Source organism: Aythya fuligula, chromosome 1 (genome assembly GCF_009819795.1).
Source record: "Aythya fuligula isolate bAytFul2 chromosome 1, bAytFul2.pri, whole genome shotgun sequence".
NCBI lineage: Eukaryota > Metazoa > Chordata > Aves > Anseriformes > Anatidae > Aythya > Aythya fuligula.
The window spans coordinates 114,425,213-114,440,665 of record NC_045559.1 but is presented as its reverse complement, the minus strand read 5'-3'; the positions used below and the strand labels follow the sequence as shown (position 1 = coordinate 114,440,665).

Below are 15,453 nucleotides of genomic sequence, written 5' to 3'. Positions count from 1 at the left end.
CGGTGAGCAACAGCAGTAAGACACAGGTTGTCTAAACCTGCAGTCTGGCCTGCCTATAAAGAAGTAAGCAGATTTGGATATAACTAACAAATGATTCACTAACTTATAGGAGGAAAGGAAGGAGTTCCTTCTAGACAAAGATAGCTAAAGCAAAGGAGCAAAGAAAAAGAATCCTGTTTAGAAGGCTTAACAAAAGTATTATAGAAAACACCATGAGATTTTTCATTTTAAAATTCTATAGTAAAAACATAGCCATCACCTTCCATCTGCGTCACTACCGTAGTCCTAGATCCCCTACAATCTATTTTGGTCCCATTCCTTGGCATGCAGTTTCTCCTTCTAGAGACACAAATGACCATGCTTGCTTCATCTGAACAGACTTTTAGCTTGACACACTTTTTAAAAGTAAATTTAAAAGAAGTACATGTGTGTAACACAATAGAAAGGTGATTTATCAAGTGCGGACAGCTTTATCCACCCAGCTTTAATCTAGCAGCTGCTCTGACAGAAGCAGCTGTGAAGCTGTTAGGTCTGTGGCTGGAGCACAGGAGATGGGAGCTCGCTGACAAGAGCCGACTCGGAGCCAGCTCATCCATGGATAGCTTCACAGCCACCCCTACCTGAGCTAGCCAGAAGAAAGCTGGTTTGATTTTGCCTGCTTTGGGGAACACTCTCCAGATGGCTACACAGACAACTCCCAACCTGTTTGAACACAGATCTCATCTTGTGGAGCGACTTGACCGTATGGACCATGCAAGTGATTCTCTTCCTATCTAAGGGAGAGGGGAGAAGGAGTAAGAGGCCAGGCTCTAAACCCGACTAGTTCTTGATACTCCCAATGCCTAAGCCTTCAAGGGTCTTCAGGACCCAGTGGCTTGTAACATCCAAGACAGCAGAAATAAATCAGGCAATAGGCCATGTTGATTATAGATCAAAATGCACAAACGTGCCTGAGATTCTGGTACTTACTGCCTGTATCCAGTCACTGCTACTACGGTTTTAACTTTATATGTAATTTTGCATTTCTGTGACATTTAGACAAAGGAACGTCTCTGCTCAGTCATGGTCTTCAGAGCACCACTGTGATACCAGAAGTATCTTTTATAAATCGAAACAGAGTCCAAACAACTAGTGACATAAAAGAAACCAGAGGGACCAGGAAAAGGAAGGGAAAATACAGGGCTGTTCATGTAGAAAAGTGTATGGCTGTGCAACTGAAGAGGAATCATCTAAAACTGGAGAGAAAGGTGAGTACCAGGAGAACATCTGCAAATACAGACTGTACATATGACCAGCAACAGTAGGAGCACATAAGTCTTCTTCCCTCAGGTAGGAGGCAAGAAGAATCCCTCATGGATTGCACTCTGGAACAGGATACAGAAAGACTGGGATCATGTATTGCTGATGAACTTTTCTGTGGAAAGGCAGGACAAGTCACCTCCTCTGTGCCTCCCTACCTGTAGAAATGGGTATGAGTATGGGTATCATTTCACTTATAAAGCAATGTCATATTGGACACATATTGACACAAATGTCATATTGGAGGGGAGGTCTTATTATTTACATCAAGGAGCAAAATTCCTACTGTCCTAGGAAGGGATCTTATGCAGTCCTTGTGGCAGTAATTATATTCTGTTCTGCAAAAACATTTCCTGTTCCATCTTACTGACTGTAATCAGCCCATGTTTTTCCATCTCACTGCTCCAAAAGAAGGAAACGTCTTTATAGGTCAAAATGAGAGAATTGTTTTAATTCAGAGGTAGAGTGTTTTGAGACAAACACACGGCATAAGAAATTCCAAACAAACCATTTTGGCTATGATACAAATATAAAAATTCAACTCTTCCAGTAGGACAGAGTGTACCTTTGCCAGAGGAAAGGATAAAGGTCTAATAGATGATAGTTCTGTGGTACCACCACTTCCTTCTCCCTCTCCTTAGCAGTTACCGTCTTCTCTCCATAGCACCAAACAGAAGAATGGTTCTCAGACCTTGAATAGCTCTCCAGCCTTATCTCAGAAAACTAGCAAGGAGTTCATTTCCTCATGCAGAATTGCTCATTTCCAGCCTATATCACTGGACAAAACATAGCCAAAATATTATTTCTCATGTCATTCTATATTTGAAGGATGCTTGACAAGGCAAAAGCAAAACCACTAGGCAGAAAGCCCTGCTTAACACCGACCTCACCAGACATGCAACTCCTTCATTCCATGCTCTTCCATTGCCAGTCTGCAATAAACCAGGACTTCATGTTTTCTTGTTTACCCATTCACTTTTTCCTAAGCACCCAATCAACATCTCTACAGAAAGCAATGGGAAAGAAGGGATGGAAAGAAGCAAAGGACCAAAAAATCTGAACAGAAATTTTGATCCCCTCTCTAGTGATAGATGGCACAAAACAAGTGATTCAGGGCCAATGACTTTAAGGCAAAGCAAAAGTGAAAACCCAACAACCAACCTAACTGTCTAAAGAATATTTCACAACCTAAATTACTGTTTTTTAACCAACAAGTCCCATTTAATTTGCAGGGGTTCTGGAACAAGTTTATAATTTACCCCAAACCATAAAACTTACAGTGCACACGACCAAACACACAGGATCATCCTGCAAAGCAGAAGCTTTGTGTTGCTAAATGGTATGTACTTAATTGTATTATCTCAGTTTATTGCTCATAATTTTCTTACCCGCCTACCTCATCAAATGATCATCTCTCTAGTAGTTTGCTCTTGAAACTTTATACCGTGAGGCAGCAATACTCACACTGAAATAAGACTGGATATTATTATAGATACTACTGCTGAATACTGACAGCCTGAGTATGTCACTCTTTCACATAACACGCCAACACTGATTTAGTTTCAAGTGTGAAAATCCTTTTATAAATTTAAGTAGCTCTTTTATCATAAGTAGCACATTCAACAAAACCTACTTATTATTTTGAACAGCATGAGAAACAAATACTGTGACTGCTTTTTTCAGTTTAGGAGGACAAATCAGGCTGTTGCCCAAAATCTTACATAACTTGGTAACTTATAAAACATGATCATCACAGCAGACTCAGAAATTTTCACAGCAGAATTTTGTAAGAGCCACTCAAAAACCAGTCATGAAAGAGTTCATGAAAATAGCTCTATTTATTTTGTACATAAAATGCCAGATAATTGAATAATGCAATTATATGATATAAAAATGTGACACATAACGTGATTTAATAAATTACTTCCAAAACTGCTCAGGGAGGGTTGTCCTGAAAAATACACATGCCATGTTCTTAGAGACTCTAAAACAAAGACAACAACTTTTCTACACACCCTCCCAATTTCAGTCCAAAAATAATAACACACTTAACTTTATATTTTGATAATTTGAAAGATATTGGCAATCAGGAAATTCAGACCCATCACTGTATTTCTCCAACACAATATTAATATTCTAATAAGCACACATCTAACTCAGTCCCACAAGATTTATTAACTTAACAAATTACTAACCCTTCACTCCCCTTGTCTTCAATTTGCAGTTTATGACTTTGATATGGAAGCACTTCATGATGATAAAAGAAAAAACTGCAGGACTAATTACCAGACAAGAGGTGATGTCTTTATTTAATTTTAAAGTGTCCCAGATATCATGGAACAAAAGTACACATAGACTATTTGTTTCACTTACACACAGGTAAAGGTCACTCTTGGGTCATTTTTCAGAACTGGCTGATGTGATAACAAGGCCCCTGCCTATCATCTGTACAAAATCGTGACTACAGAGAAAAGACTGTCCTAAGGCCAGTCTCAAGAAGAGAAAGCAGCAGGGCCCAAGGCCCTATAGGTCCATTGGCTTCACATCAGCTCAGGAAGAGACACAGAAACAACCTCCTGCAATCCATTCCTAAGCACATGAAGGACAAAAAGGTACAAAGGGACACTCAGTGAGCAATTTCACAGACATATCATGGCACTCTAAGACACTACATTAAGGAGCATAGCTGGCATTCCACACCTGGAATACTGTGGCCAGCCATGGGAACCCAGTTCAACAGGGACAGAGAGAAATAGGAGAGGAACTGGCAGAGGGCTACCAAATAGGCCAGGGACCTCAAACACAGGAGGAGAGCTTGCAGGGACTGGGCCCGTTTTGTGAATGAGGCTAAAAGGAGAAGTCATAGCAGGTTACACTGACTTGAAAGACAGCTACTAAAATGACACAGACAACCTTCTTTGTCAAACGATCATACAAGGGGTATTACCCCTTGAGTAACATTTTTTGAGGTTCAGTTTGGATATTAGGTAGTAATTTGCACTCCTGGAGAGTGTGGCCCACCACTGAAACACACTGCCCAGAGTTCATGGATTCTCCACCCTCAGAGGCTTACAGGACTTGGCTGGACTCAGCCATGGCTGATCCAATCTAATGACAGCCCAGCATCAGGGGCATTATGTACTAGGTGACCTACAGAATTTTCTTTCAAAGAGCATTTAAACGTCTCACCGATTCAATAGGGCCAAGATGCCCCCCAGATGATAGTTATGCTTAAACTTTGAAATGAAAAAATCACGATGTAGCCAGGTTCAAGCATGCTAATACCTGCACTTTATTCTGAACATATTCCCATTCTCCATCAATCCAAACCAAACCAGGAACTGCTATTGCAATTGCTCTCTTCTATTATTGCTTCAGTTTGAATCATTTGATAAAGCACCCTTAACTCTCCAGGGACTAATTTTCAAGGTTTCATTATTAATTTTGTACCAAAGTTCTGAAAACACAATGTACACAGAGAACACTGATAAGAGGCTGTAACCTTCAAGTGATTTCACAGTCTTTCTCAACACAGAGCATCTGTTGTTGTTGCTGTTTGTAACAGTGTGTGATTCTTATGAGAGGCCTTGCCCTTCCAAAGTAACGTCACTGAAGAGAAAAGGGAGAAGGAAACACTTGTGCTTTTAATTCCTGACAAGTAAGTTTCCTTATAATTGTAGCCACTACCTATGGAAGGGGACCGCTGACAAGCAAAATTCTGCACTAGTGCAGAAATAGCTCTCAGGTGCAAATTCTGGACTTTTCAGACCTATGTGAAGTATCTCCATTAACAGCTGAATATGTGACAGGAGGTTAGGCTTTTGTACTAGGCAGCATGGAAATACTGACTTTAACTCCATTATCAGTGCATCTTATCGGAAGAAAACAATACCCCATGTTAAAATACATGAAGAGGTAATGTTCTCCTGCCTCCCTGTCCTCTAAGTAATTTGAACCATATTCTTCAGCTAAAGATAGACACTGTTTTGTAGAAATTTACCTGAAGTAATTTAAACTAGAGACAGGCAGAAGGGAAGGAAGAAAAGAGGAAAAGTGATTCAGACTAAGCTGTGCTTGGCTATGACTAATGTCAGCTCTTGCTAAACAGCAAATTTTGTGCATAACAGGCACCAAAATCTCCAAGTTGTATGTTATAAACAACCCAATTCAGCACAGGGTCTGTTCCAATCACTGGCTGACTGAGGTCCTTATCCAAACTAAATAACAAATTAGTTTTTGACTAATCAAGTTTTGTGTCAAATGAAATGTCAAGTAGCAGATAGGACTACTGTTTTTTATTTTATTTTTTTAAGAAAAGGGAAATAAATTTACATTTCTAATTCCTTCCAAGACTATTTGGATAAGAATTTGGTGAAGTTGGTGTGATTTTAGAAATGATTTTTACCCTGTGATCTTCTTCCTTTTTCCCCAGCTCTAATCAGTATTGGGTCCAGATCTCAGTCTTGCTGTTATCAGTGAGACCGTTTGTGGTGTCAGTCTGGACTCTGCATCAAGGAGAACCAACCTTCTGGCTCAGGCAGCAAACACCCCAGTGTCATGGGATGTCAGAGAAGCCCCACAAACTTCCTGATCATCCTCTATGGCATGGAGCAGTCAGAATCTAAAAGACATCCTATCCCACCGAGGCGTGCAGAACAGGTACTTACAGCTCTGTATTGAAGTAGGAGGTGACATCAGGATCAGGCACACCTGCTACAGCAAAATTACTGCTTCCAGTGTCAACCAGAATATTTAACTGCCGAAACAGAAGAAAGGAGAGGTGGTTTTCATATTCAACTAAACAAACAAAAAAAAGAAAAAAAAAAAAAAAGAAATCATTAAAGTTTTTTGTCTAAGCTACCTTTAGTTTAAAAATGAAGACGACAGTTGTCCTGAAAAATAAATGCAAAATGTCACTTTGGGGAAAGACATGCTGCTGTGGCCCCTCTAGAATAGCTGATTATAATGAAATGCTGTAAAATAGTCATGGTCACAGAAGGGGAATATCCGCCAAGCCCATATTTATTCAGCAGATGAATTCATGACCATCTCAAATTTCTTTTTGGCCAAGTCCTTGTGTCTCAGCAACCTGTCTCATCAGGGACACATGCTGCTTTGTGCCCTCTTTAAAGTACTGCTTGCCTTAGGGCTGATGAGGTTTCTAGGTGAGGTCTGAGCAGAAAGAAGCAGAAACATGAAGCTTAGCAAGCACTGGGAGAAGGTGTAACTCCTTTTGAGCGGTAGCAACCTACCACAGTCTTCACTGCCTGGGAACAGGAGGATGGCAGACTTACAGACACAGTGAAAAGCACTGATTGGTCGGCAGCTTAAGAGGGGGACCACTTGTTCAATTAACTGGGAGGATGACTGAGGCCAAAAAATGACTAACAAAACCACACAGAAAAAAATGAGACCTTCCCTTTCCCCATTTGGCTCAGGTGACCAGTCAGGTTCACCACAGCTGTGTGAACACTTGTGCTAGCACGAAGCAGGTCACAGCATGGGAATGAGCTGAGATGCAGGATAACTTCTTTCAGCAACATTGAAACTACAGCTTGGGAGTGTCATTAATGATAATTTAAGTCTGTCACTACCAAAAGTGGTGGTCACACTTTTTTCCTGCTCTTGGCTGGATGTTTCCCATGGCTTCTTGGCATAAGTACTAGTACCCATGTGGCTGTGCTACAAATCCACTCAGGTTCCTTACCTACAGTTGCAAAAAACATTAGTAATCTGTCTTATCAGACAGCTACTTGAAAAGAGATGGGAGGAGCAGATACTAGAAAAGGGTGATTGCCCTTTTCAATTTGCTGGATTGTAAGAGAGAAAGATGGGGGAAATGAGCTCAACGATGACAAAGGAAATGGAGAAACAGAATCAAATTCAGAAAGGAGTGTAAAGACATAGGAAGATAAAGCACTTAGAGAAGATATGCTGAATTCTTCTTTAATAGATTTTAGACTGAGCACAGGAGAAAAAAAGTGTGAGCTGATGTTTAAAAACATTTTTGGTTTGCTCATGGAGGAGGAGGAGGAAGAAGGTTGCCCCTGTTTTACCTAGTAAATAAAATCTGGGACTGAGGACTGTTAAAAAAAAAAAAAAAAAAAAAAAAAAAAAAACAAACAACTAGTAATCAATGGGACTCTCTTTTGAACTGCATGAACTCTGCCATTGGTATTCCCAGCCCTAATCATACAAAAATTTTAAGACTAAACATAAACAAAACCACAACTTCAGTCAAGTTATTTACTTGCCTCACTGCATCTCAGATTTTAGATTAAGTGAAAACAATGCATTAAAATTTATTTTGCAAACAGACATGCTAGACGGACTTCTAGAAAGAAAAGGACATATCCAAGTTCACCTGTCTCCAGGAGCTGAGGCTTTAAAAGAAAGTAAGAACCTGTGAGGCATGACTTGCAAGAAAATCCAAAGTTTGCTTCATACTTTGTTTCACCAAGATTAAAATCTAACATTCTGTCAAACACCTAACAAAGTAAGAACTGTTCTTTTTTATTTTTTTCCCCTCTCTTTTTTTTCCCTCTCTTGGATAGAAATTGTATTAAAAATAAATGACAAAGAGTAGCTACAATGTGTGCATCTATCAGGACCAACAAAAGTTGCCTCCAAGGGGTGCTGCAGGGCTTAAATTAATTAGCATTTCCAAGGCAGTCTGTGATGTTTGAGTAATGGGCACTATACATCAACTGAATAAATAGATATAGGTGTTACCCTAACTTCAGTAGTATGTATGACACTGTACATGGAGGACTGGGGAAATAAAATTAAAAAGAAATAAAATAAAAAAAGCTCAACCGCTAACTATGACTTATATAAAAGATATTTTACCCCCCACACCTTGAATAAAATGTTACTATCACAGAATTCAGAAATCACTGAAGAAAAGGGCAAGTTTACTGCCCACAGAACGGAGCGAATCAACATTTCCAAAAGAAAAGTGGTATCTCTCCCCTCCAAAAAAAGGGGAAAACACAAAGGCAGCTAACCATGCAGGTCCCAGCCCACTCGGCCTTGGCCACGCTCACACGACAGATCGCTATTGAGGCTGACATTCCTGATCTGCATGTTTGTGCATAATGAGACGCAGGCGGCCAGGGCAGACACAGATTTATTGTGGCCCTTACAATAGTGCCAGTGATTAGCAGATCATTTTGGGGTGGGTATAACTGACTGGGTGCTCTTTCTCTGCCTGCCGCCCTTTCGGTCCGAATTTTCTTTAGTGCCTCCACGTCTCATTAAGATCCACTTTCATGTTGTCACTGCCGGAGACTACTTTATTCTGTGCCAGTTCTCTGACAGTTTAACTAGGCTGCTGGGCAGCTTCCAGACCAGCTCTGGTAAGTCACGGGGTGGCAGCTGGAGGCCTCATGGTCCAAGGCTGCCTGCCCTGCCCCGTCTCCAGAGGTCAGCCCTGCCCAGTCCCCTGGAGATGGAGGCGAACATGCAGCACGCTCGCTCCCCAGTCGCTGCACTTCACCACCCGCTCAATGCCAACTGAACACATTGAGCTGGAGAGTGGCCATACTTCTCTGTACCTTCACCTTTCCGTAGCAGGAAGGTACTGATGTTGAGGGAGAGCCAGCAGGGGTGTTTGCATCCTCTTCAACAGCCTCCTGGCAAAGCAGCAGAGAGACCATGAACCAGAGCTCTCCTTGCTGGCAAAGCAGGTCCACTGGATTTATGACAGCCACCTCGAAAGAATCGTGTCACTTACAGCTGATTAGTGATTGGTATGTTTTGTCAGAAAGTGTCAGGTGAAGTCAGATTTGGCAAAAGCCAAGATCAGAGAGGCACATCTGAATGAAGCAATGAAGGAGAAATTGTCCAAAGGCTGCTGACTGATCATGTGCTAGTCATAAAAAACGAAAGACTCCTTTCCTTTCACACTGCGAGGCACAAAAGGAAAGCCTACAGTTGGTGGTGGATTTTTTTTTTTTTTTGGACATTTCCGAGTTCAATTTCAGATCTACACAGCAGATATAAAAGCCCTTTTTTTTTTTTTTCCCCCCAAAGATCACCTTTACCATAGCCGTGTGTGATATATGGAGTAATAATTCATGTCAAGAAGATGGTTGATATTAATAAATCATTAGGAGATGTGGGAGTGTGACCATGGTTGGGACAAGCCCCATGGTTGGTGATAACATCAAGTTCAATTTCAGATCTATACAGCAGATATAAAAGCCCTTTTTTCCCCCAAAGATCACCTTTACCACAGCTGTGGGATGTGAAACCTGCACCTCATACCATACTGGGAGATTATTTTGCTGGATGCATTTCCTGAATAATATGGCTATTAATGAGAGGTTAAAAAAGACTCCTGGGTATAAAGTGACCATGATGGTAACAACCACCTGAGCCATGACAAACTTACAGAGGAAATCTGGCACCCTATCTGTATGCCATTAAGTTGTGCTCAAATCAAAAGCTGTTTACTGAAAGTTGTGAACATGGAAATGCATTGCCAGAGAGGCAGAAGTCTCCTTGGGCCATGCATCTTATATGTTGTTTTTTACTCCAATTGGTGGAGATGCTGAAAAAAATAAAACAGTTGTAATAATTCATTTCATCTGGTAGTCAAATACATTGTCAATACTTCAAGGATCCCTGAAGCTTTCCAGTATTTGATTTAGCATCAGCATCAAATAGCACTTACTGTATACTCTCCTGCTTCAATAATTTAACTTACTACTGTCTTTATTTTTTTTATTCTTTCCACTGCTGAATATTGTTGTATTTTGATACCAGTAAAATTTTTCTATTGATCTATCATCTTTTTTCACTCAACAAAACTTCTTTTGTCTGTGGTTCAGGTACTAGCCCTATCTCTTACCACAAGTGATGTCGATGCAACGTCATCAACACTAGGAGTCATCTATCCCTACTTTAACTGCATCAGTGAGCAGTAATGTGCAGTTTGCAAAACACACAATGTATTCAGAAAGTGACTTCCTTGTCCTCTAGCAGGGACAAACCTTACCTCTGTTCTGACCTACACTGTACTCAGACTTGGTGAAGTTTCTCTTTCCTGTTTTAGTCTGAGGTCAGAAGTTTTTTGTAATGCTCAGAAAAACATACAAAACCAATCCCACAGGCTGCAAGTGCATAATGCATTTCTTTGAAGCAGCTCCCTGTGTGGCTTAGCATACACAGTCTTTGCCAGGTGTGGAATCCCAGGGCTTGCATGCAGCCCTGTTGCACTGTTGTTTTTGATGTAATTCCCCAGGTAACCCACCCCAAGACAGTGATAATCTTCATCCCCGTTAAAAGAAGGGCCTGTGGAAAAATACACTATAGTTTTTTCGAGTTAATGGGCCTGATTCTTCTAGGTCAAGCAATGAAGACTTATCACTGAACAAAATGAAACAGACTGAAAAAATGCATTTGGATCTTCATCCCTGCTTCAGCTGATGCTTGGGGGAATAAAGAACAGAGTAAGATCTGCAGAGTTAGACCCATAGATATAATAATGAATCTCATTCAGTTGTATGTTTACTCTGGGGCTCAGTCAAAATCTTGATGTTAGGCAATTGACAGCTTCCATCATGCAAGCCAGAAGGTCCAATGAAGCTGGATGTGTAAGAGACCACAATGAAAACTACAAATGAACATGCCTTCCCTGGGATTTTAACTTGCCCGAATGCCCTCCCTTTCTATTCCCCTCTCTCCCTTCCCCAGTAAAGTGCGACCATTTCATGCTAGTAACATTCATATGCCGTTCAAAATCTTGTCCTGCTGTGCTTTCTTGATTTCTCCCACACACACGCTTAAAATAGGGTTTATAGTCCTACTCTGCTTGATCGAGTATGCCACACAGTGAACCATCACAGAGTAAAAATGTGTGTTTTTTTTTTCCACATTTAGAGACTATAAATAGGAAGCATCCCATTACTGGCTCATGTGCTGTTGCCACATATCATGATGGCTTAGCACAAGTCCACACCATCTAAAAACCCCATAACTTGCAACATCTCTTAATTCCCTCTCTTTCTTATTTTGTCCCATACATATTAGACCCTACAGAAAAAAAAAAAATTGTTAGACAGCGCTTAAAAAAAAAAAAGTGCAAAGAAGAGCTACATTTCTTGTTAGAGATTAGCAGCTAGAAATCATTTGGGTAACAGCTCTTCTTTTTTAAGCTGGTTAATAGATAGGAAAATTAGTTGCCAATTTAAATATTGCCTCATTTATCACAACGATTCCTAATTACATTATCAGCCCATCTGGCAAGAATTGCTTACAACCATCATGCAAAACAGAAAACACTCTAGGAACTATATGCTGTGTTTGCCCACAGTTATGATGTGTTATTATTGGCACAGACTGTCAGTCAGGTTATTTCAGCAATTTGTTTCTACAAATTAATAATGTTATAATATAAAGTGGCTTTTTAAGAAGAGCTACTGTACACTACTTTCAGTGTAATCTGGAATTAGCATTTACAGCCTAATTTTTAGTAAACTAATTCAGAAGACCAAGGTTTAATGCAGATTCTTCATCTCTTCTTTTTAAGATATGGAAATAAAATCTAATTAAAACATGAGTTAGGGGAACCTTTGGAAGCATGTTTAGATGTAGGGGACTGCAAAGTTGCACATAGACTGAAAAATCGTCAGTGACAAAAACACTTCTGCTTGTAGAATTATGTATATTTTGCTGGAGAGGCAAGACTGAAACAAAAAAGGGGTAAGTTTGTCAGTCCATACAAAATACTGGCACACTGCTGCTGAACACTGGAGCAGGGACAAGGTTCTCAGATTTTAGCAGTCTCAAGAACAGTCCCAGGACTGGAACAGCCCAGTCCTTGTTACTCCGCAGTACTTCACAGGATGTGTGTGGTGGGAAGGGACCCCTGGGGGCCACCTGCTCCAAGCTCTGCGCAAGCAGGGCCACCCAGAGCAGGCTGCCCAGGGCCAGGCCCAGGTGGCTTCTGGAGATCCCCAAGAGGAGCCCCCACAGCTCTCTGGGCAGCCTCTGCCAGGGCTCCTCACCTGCACAGCACAGAATTGCTGCCTGCTGCTCAGAGGGAGCCTCCTGGGCTCCACTTTGTGCCCACTGCCTCTTGTCCTAGTGCTGGGCACCACTGAAAAGGGCCTGGCTCCGTCCTCTTTGCTCCCTCCCTTCAGGTATTTATGGACATTGATGAGATCCCCCTGAGCCTTCCCTTCTACAGGCTGAACAGCCCCAGCTCTCTCATCCTCTCCTCACAGGAGACGTGCTCCTGCCTCTTCATCATCTTGGTGACCCTCTGTTGGACTCTCTCCAGCCTGCCTCTCCCTCTGCTACTGGGGAGGCCCAGAACTGGACCCAGTACTCCAGGTGTGGTCTCACCAGTGCTGAGCAGAGGAATCCAGAAAACAACTCTGCTGTCTGACTGACAGCCTGGCCACTGGTGACGTTTGAAAAACACCCCACCCAGAGCCAAGCAACTCCCTACAGCTTGGACTATAACACACTTCACCTTTGAGGAGGAGGAGGAAGCAGGAAGCCCATGTTACACTGGATCTGGGAGGAGAATTTCCACGCGGTGCATTGAGGGGTGTGGGGGGTGTCAAATCACAGGAGACAAATTATTTGCTACCACCCCCCCCCCCCAAGAAATCCTCCTGTTTTCACAAGAAAGGTCTAACTATTCAGATGAGATATGTGAGGCAGTACAAAGAAAAAAAATGGAACAGAGATTAATGATTTTCTAATGCAGTTTGCTAAGCAGGTGGTGCCCACGTTTCACTGCAACATCATGCTTAGGACACCGGAAGGTGATCTATTGCAGCTTGAAATCTTGGCCAAACCAGAAAGTCAAGTGAGTTACTAAAGATTATTCCTTCTCTGGTGATTGCAGGAAGTTTGTCAGAGAAAGTGTAGCACATAAAGTACATTACGTAGTAAACTGGAGAACAAATTGTAAATGGAGGCTCTTCAGGGCTACACTAGATTAAGCCACAAGAGTTTGTTTGGCATTTGCTGTCATTCCCCTCACCATATATTCAGTTTGTGTCAGGACCTATGATTTGGTCCCCTATTTATACTACCCTTACCTTCACTCTCCCCACCAAGCTCCTGAAACTCATCTGTTACGGGGCACTGTCACACTCACATTGGGCTAACAGAAGACAGAGTCTTCTGCCTTCAGTCTTTTCATGGTCTGAACTGAACTGCTGGACTGGGAAAAATACCATTTCTTTTTTTTTTCCTCTCTGAAAAGCAATAATCTCTTTCTTAACCAGAAGATGAAAAGTACTATCAGGATTAGCCAATCTTTCCCTGCTTAAGAGCGCTGTGTGTTTCTGTAGCTGACATTTGTATTAAAAACACAAATGCTAAAGATGACTGATTGCTCTGAAGTATCAACTTGCTAAACTAAATTGTGAGTTGAAATATGAGCGTCTGACTCTGGGACTGATGAATAGTCATTTTGAAGAGAAATATTACAAGAAGTGCTTTATATATATTATCATTTTGACAATAAGGGAAGGCTATTATGGTTTAAAGACCTCCCTCCCCTCCCCAAAAGAAAATAAAATTTGGCCAATCAATCCTGGTAAAAAAGCAAAATATCTATTCTTCATTTCTGCGCTCTCCTTTTCACCAGTTCTTTCACTTTCCTAAACATTAACATTCTAGCTGCACATGCTGTCTCATGTGGTATCTTATTTTTCAAGCTGAAATTTATTTGCTGTGTCTAGATTTATCATACAACACATCCATCCTATTCATGCTATATGAACATGCTTCGCTGTTGAACATGAGCTATTACTTGTTTATCTTAGAGCTGTGTGAATCGTAGCTATTTTGTCTCACTGCCTTTTCAGAAAAGATTAACCTTTTTTTTCTCTTTTTTTCCCAGATATAAGTCCCTCTCCCATATCACTGACTTGGACACCCAATAGCTGACAAAGTATTTAAGTGTGTGAAGCAACCCGCTCACTCACCTTAAACATTTATGCCTCAACCGAAGGCATGCCCTCTTCCAGACATTGTGTTTTAAGGAAAATCTGGACTAGTTAGAGGAAGTTCATTAATGACAATCATCTAGCAGTCTACAAAAATCTGTAAATAGACATTGGTAGGCTCAGACTAGTTTGCAAGGCTGTGAAGAACTGTGATCGTCTTTTAACATACGTATGATTACACATAAGCTCGTTGTCTCTTCACCAGCCTATTTCTAACTTCTAAAGTGAAGTAGGAGAGAGCTAGCTCTTACTAACAGCAGTAAGACACCAATATGCTCACAAATTTCAGTGAGGAAAAAGTATATTTGTTTCTATATTTATAGTAAGCATGTTTGTGAATTCGAAGATTACTATGTGCTTATGTAAATGGAAGATTAAAAAAAAAAAAAAAAAAAAAAAAAAACACAAACACACCCTGAAAATTAAGAATGAAAACAGAATACATCAGGCATTTACACATAATTATACACAAAGCCCTGATTAAACCAAAAGCAAGTTTCCACCTGTTAGTAGATGGAAATCCATCAGTTTTCCACTAATTACAATACAGCACTGAGAGACAAGAGAGAGAGGATGAAAACCACTGGGACCAACTCTCCCATCTAACTGCAATGCTCGCAAGGAATCTCAGTGCCCACTCAGCCTTGGTTTAGAGGGATGGACTATGTCTGATCTCTATGCAACATCTGAATTAGAAAGCATGTCATCCAGAGTTCACTCCTCCTTCCCCAATGACCGAAGTGGCTAAGGTGTTGGAGAGACAGCTATTAATTTATAAATCCAACAGCTAAAAAACAAAAAACAAAACAACACACATTAGGAGAAACACCTGCAGCCTCCCTCTACCACCAGCCTGAGACTTGGAGATACGCTTATGAATGCCACAACAGATTTCACAGTCACCCTCTCAACCTGGAGCCTGTTCTTGCTTTGAAACCACCAAACACAGCCAAGGTAGAGAAGACCTCATGGGCAAGGCTTTAAGTTCCTTGGACCGATGGCCACCCAGATGAGATAGCTACTAGTTCATGGAGAGGTGTGCGCTGTAGGTGGACTTGGGGAAAAGGGCAGTTTATAACTCCCCAGTAAATAGCAGAGCAATAGAGATGGGGGAAGGAGTGCACATCTGTGTTTCACAATACAGGAACACCCGCAAGCCATAAAGGGTTTCACTGTCCCC

At 41.2% G+C, this 15,453-nt stretch overlaps 1 protein-coding gene across 1 annotated transcript in view; it reads right to left on the bottom strand.

Moving 5' to 3' along the window:
- Positions 1-15,453, bottom strand: part of BACE2 (beta-secretase 2) — a 48,043-nt gene that overhangs the window by 20,678 nt on the left and 11,912 nt on the right. The window contains exon 2 of the mRNA XM_032181435.1: positions 5,967-6,055. Coding sequence (XP_032037326.1) covers positions 5,967-6,055 — 89 coding nt within the window. The remainder of the gene's footprint in view (positions 1-5,966; positions 6,056-15,453) is intronic.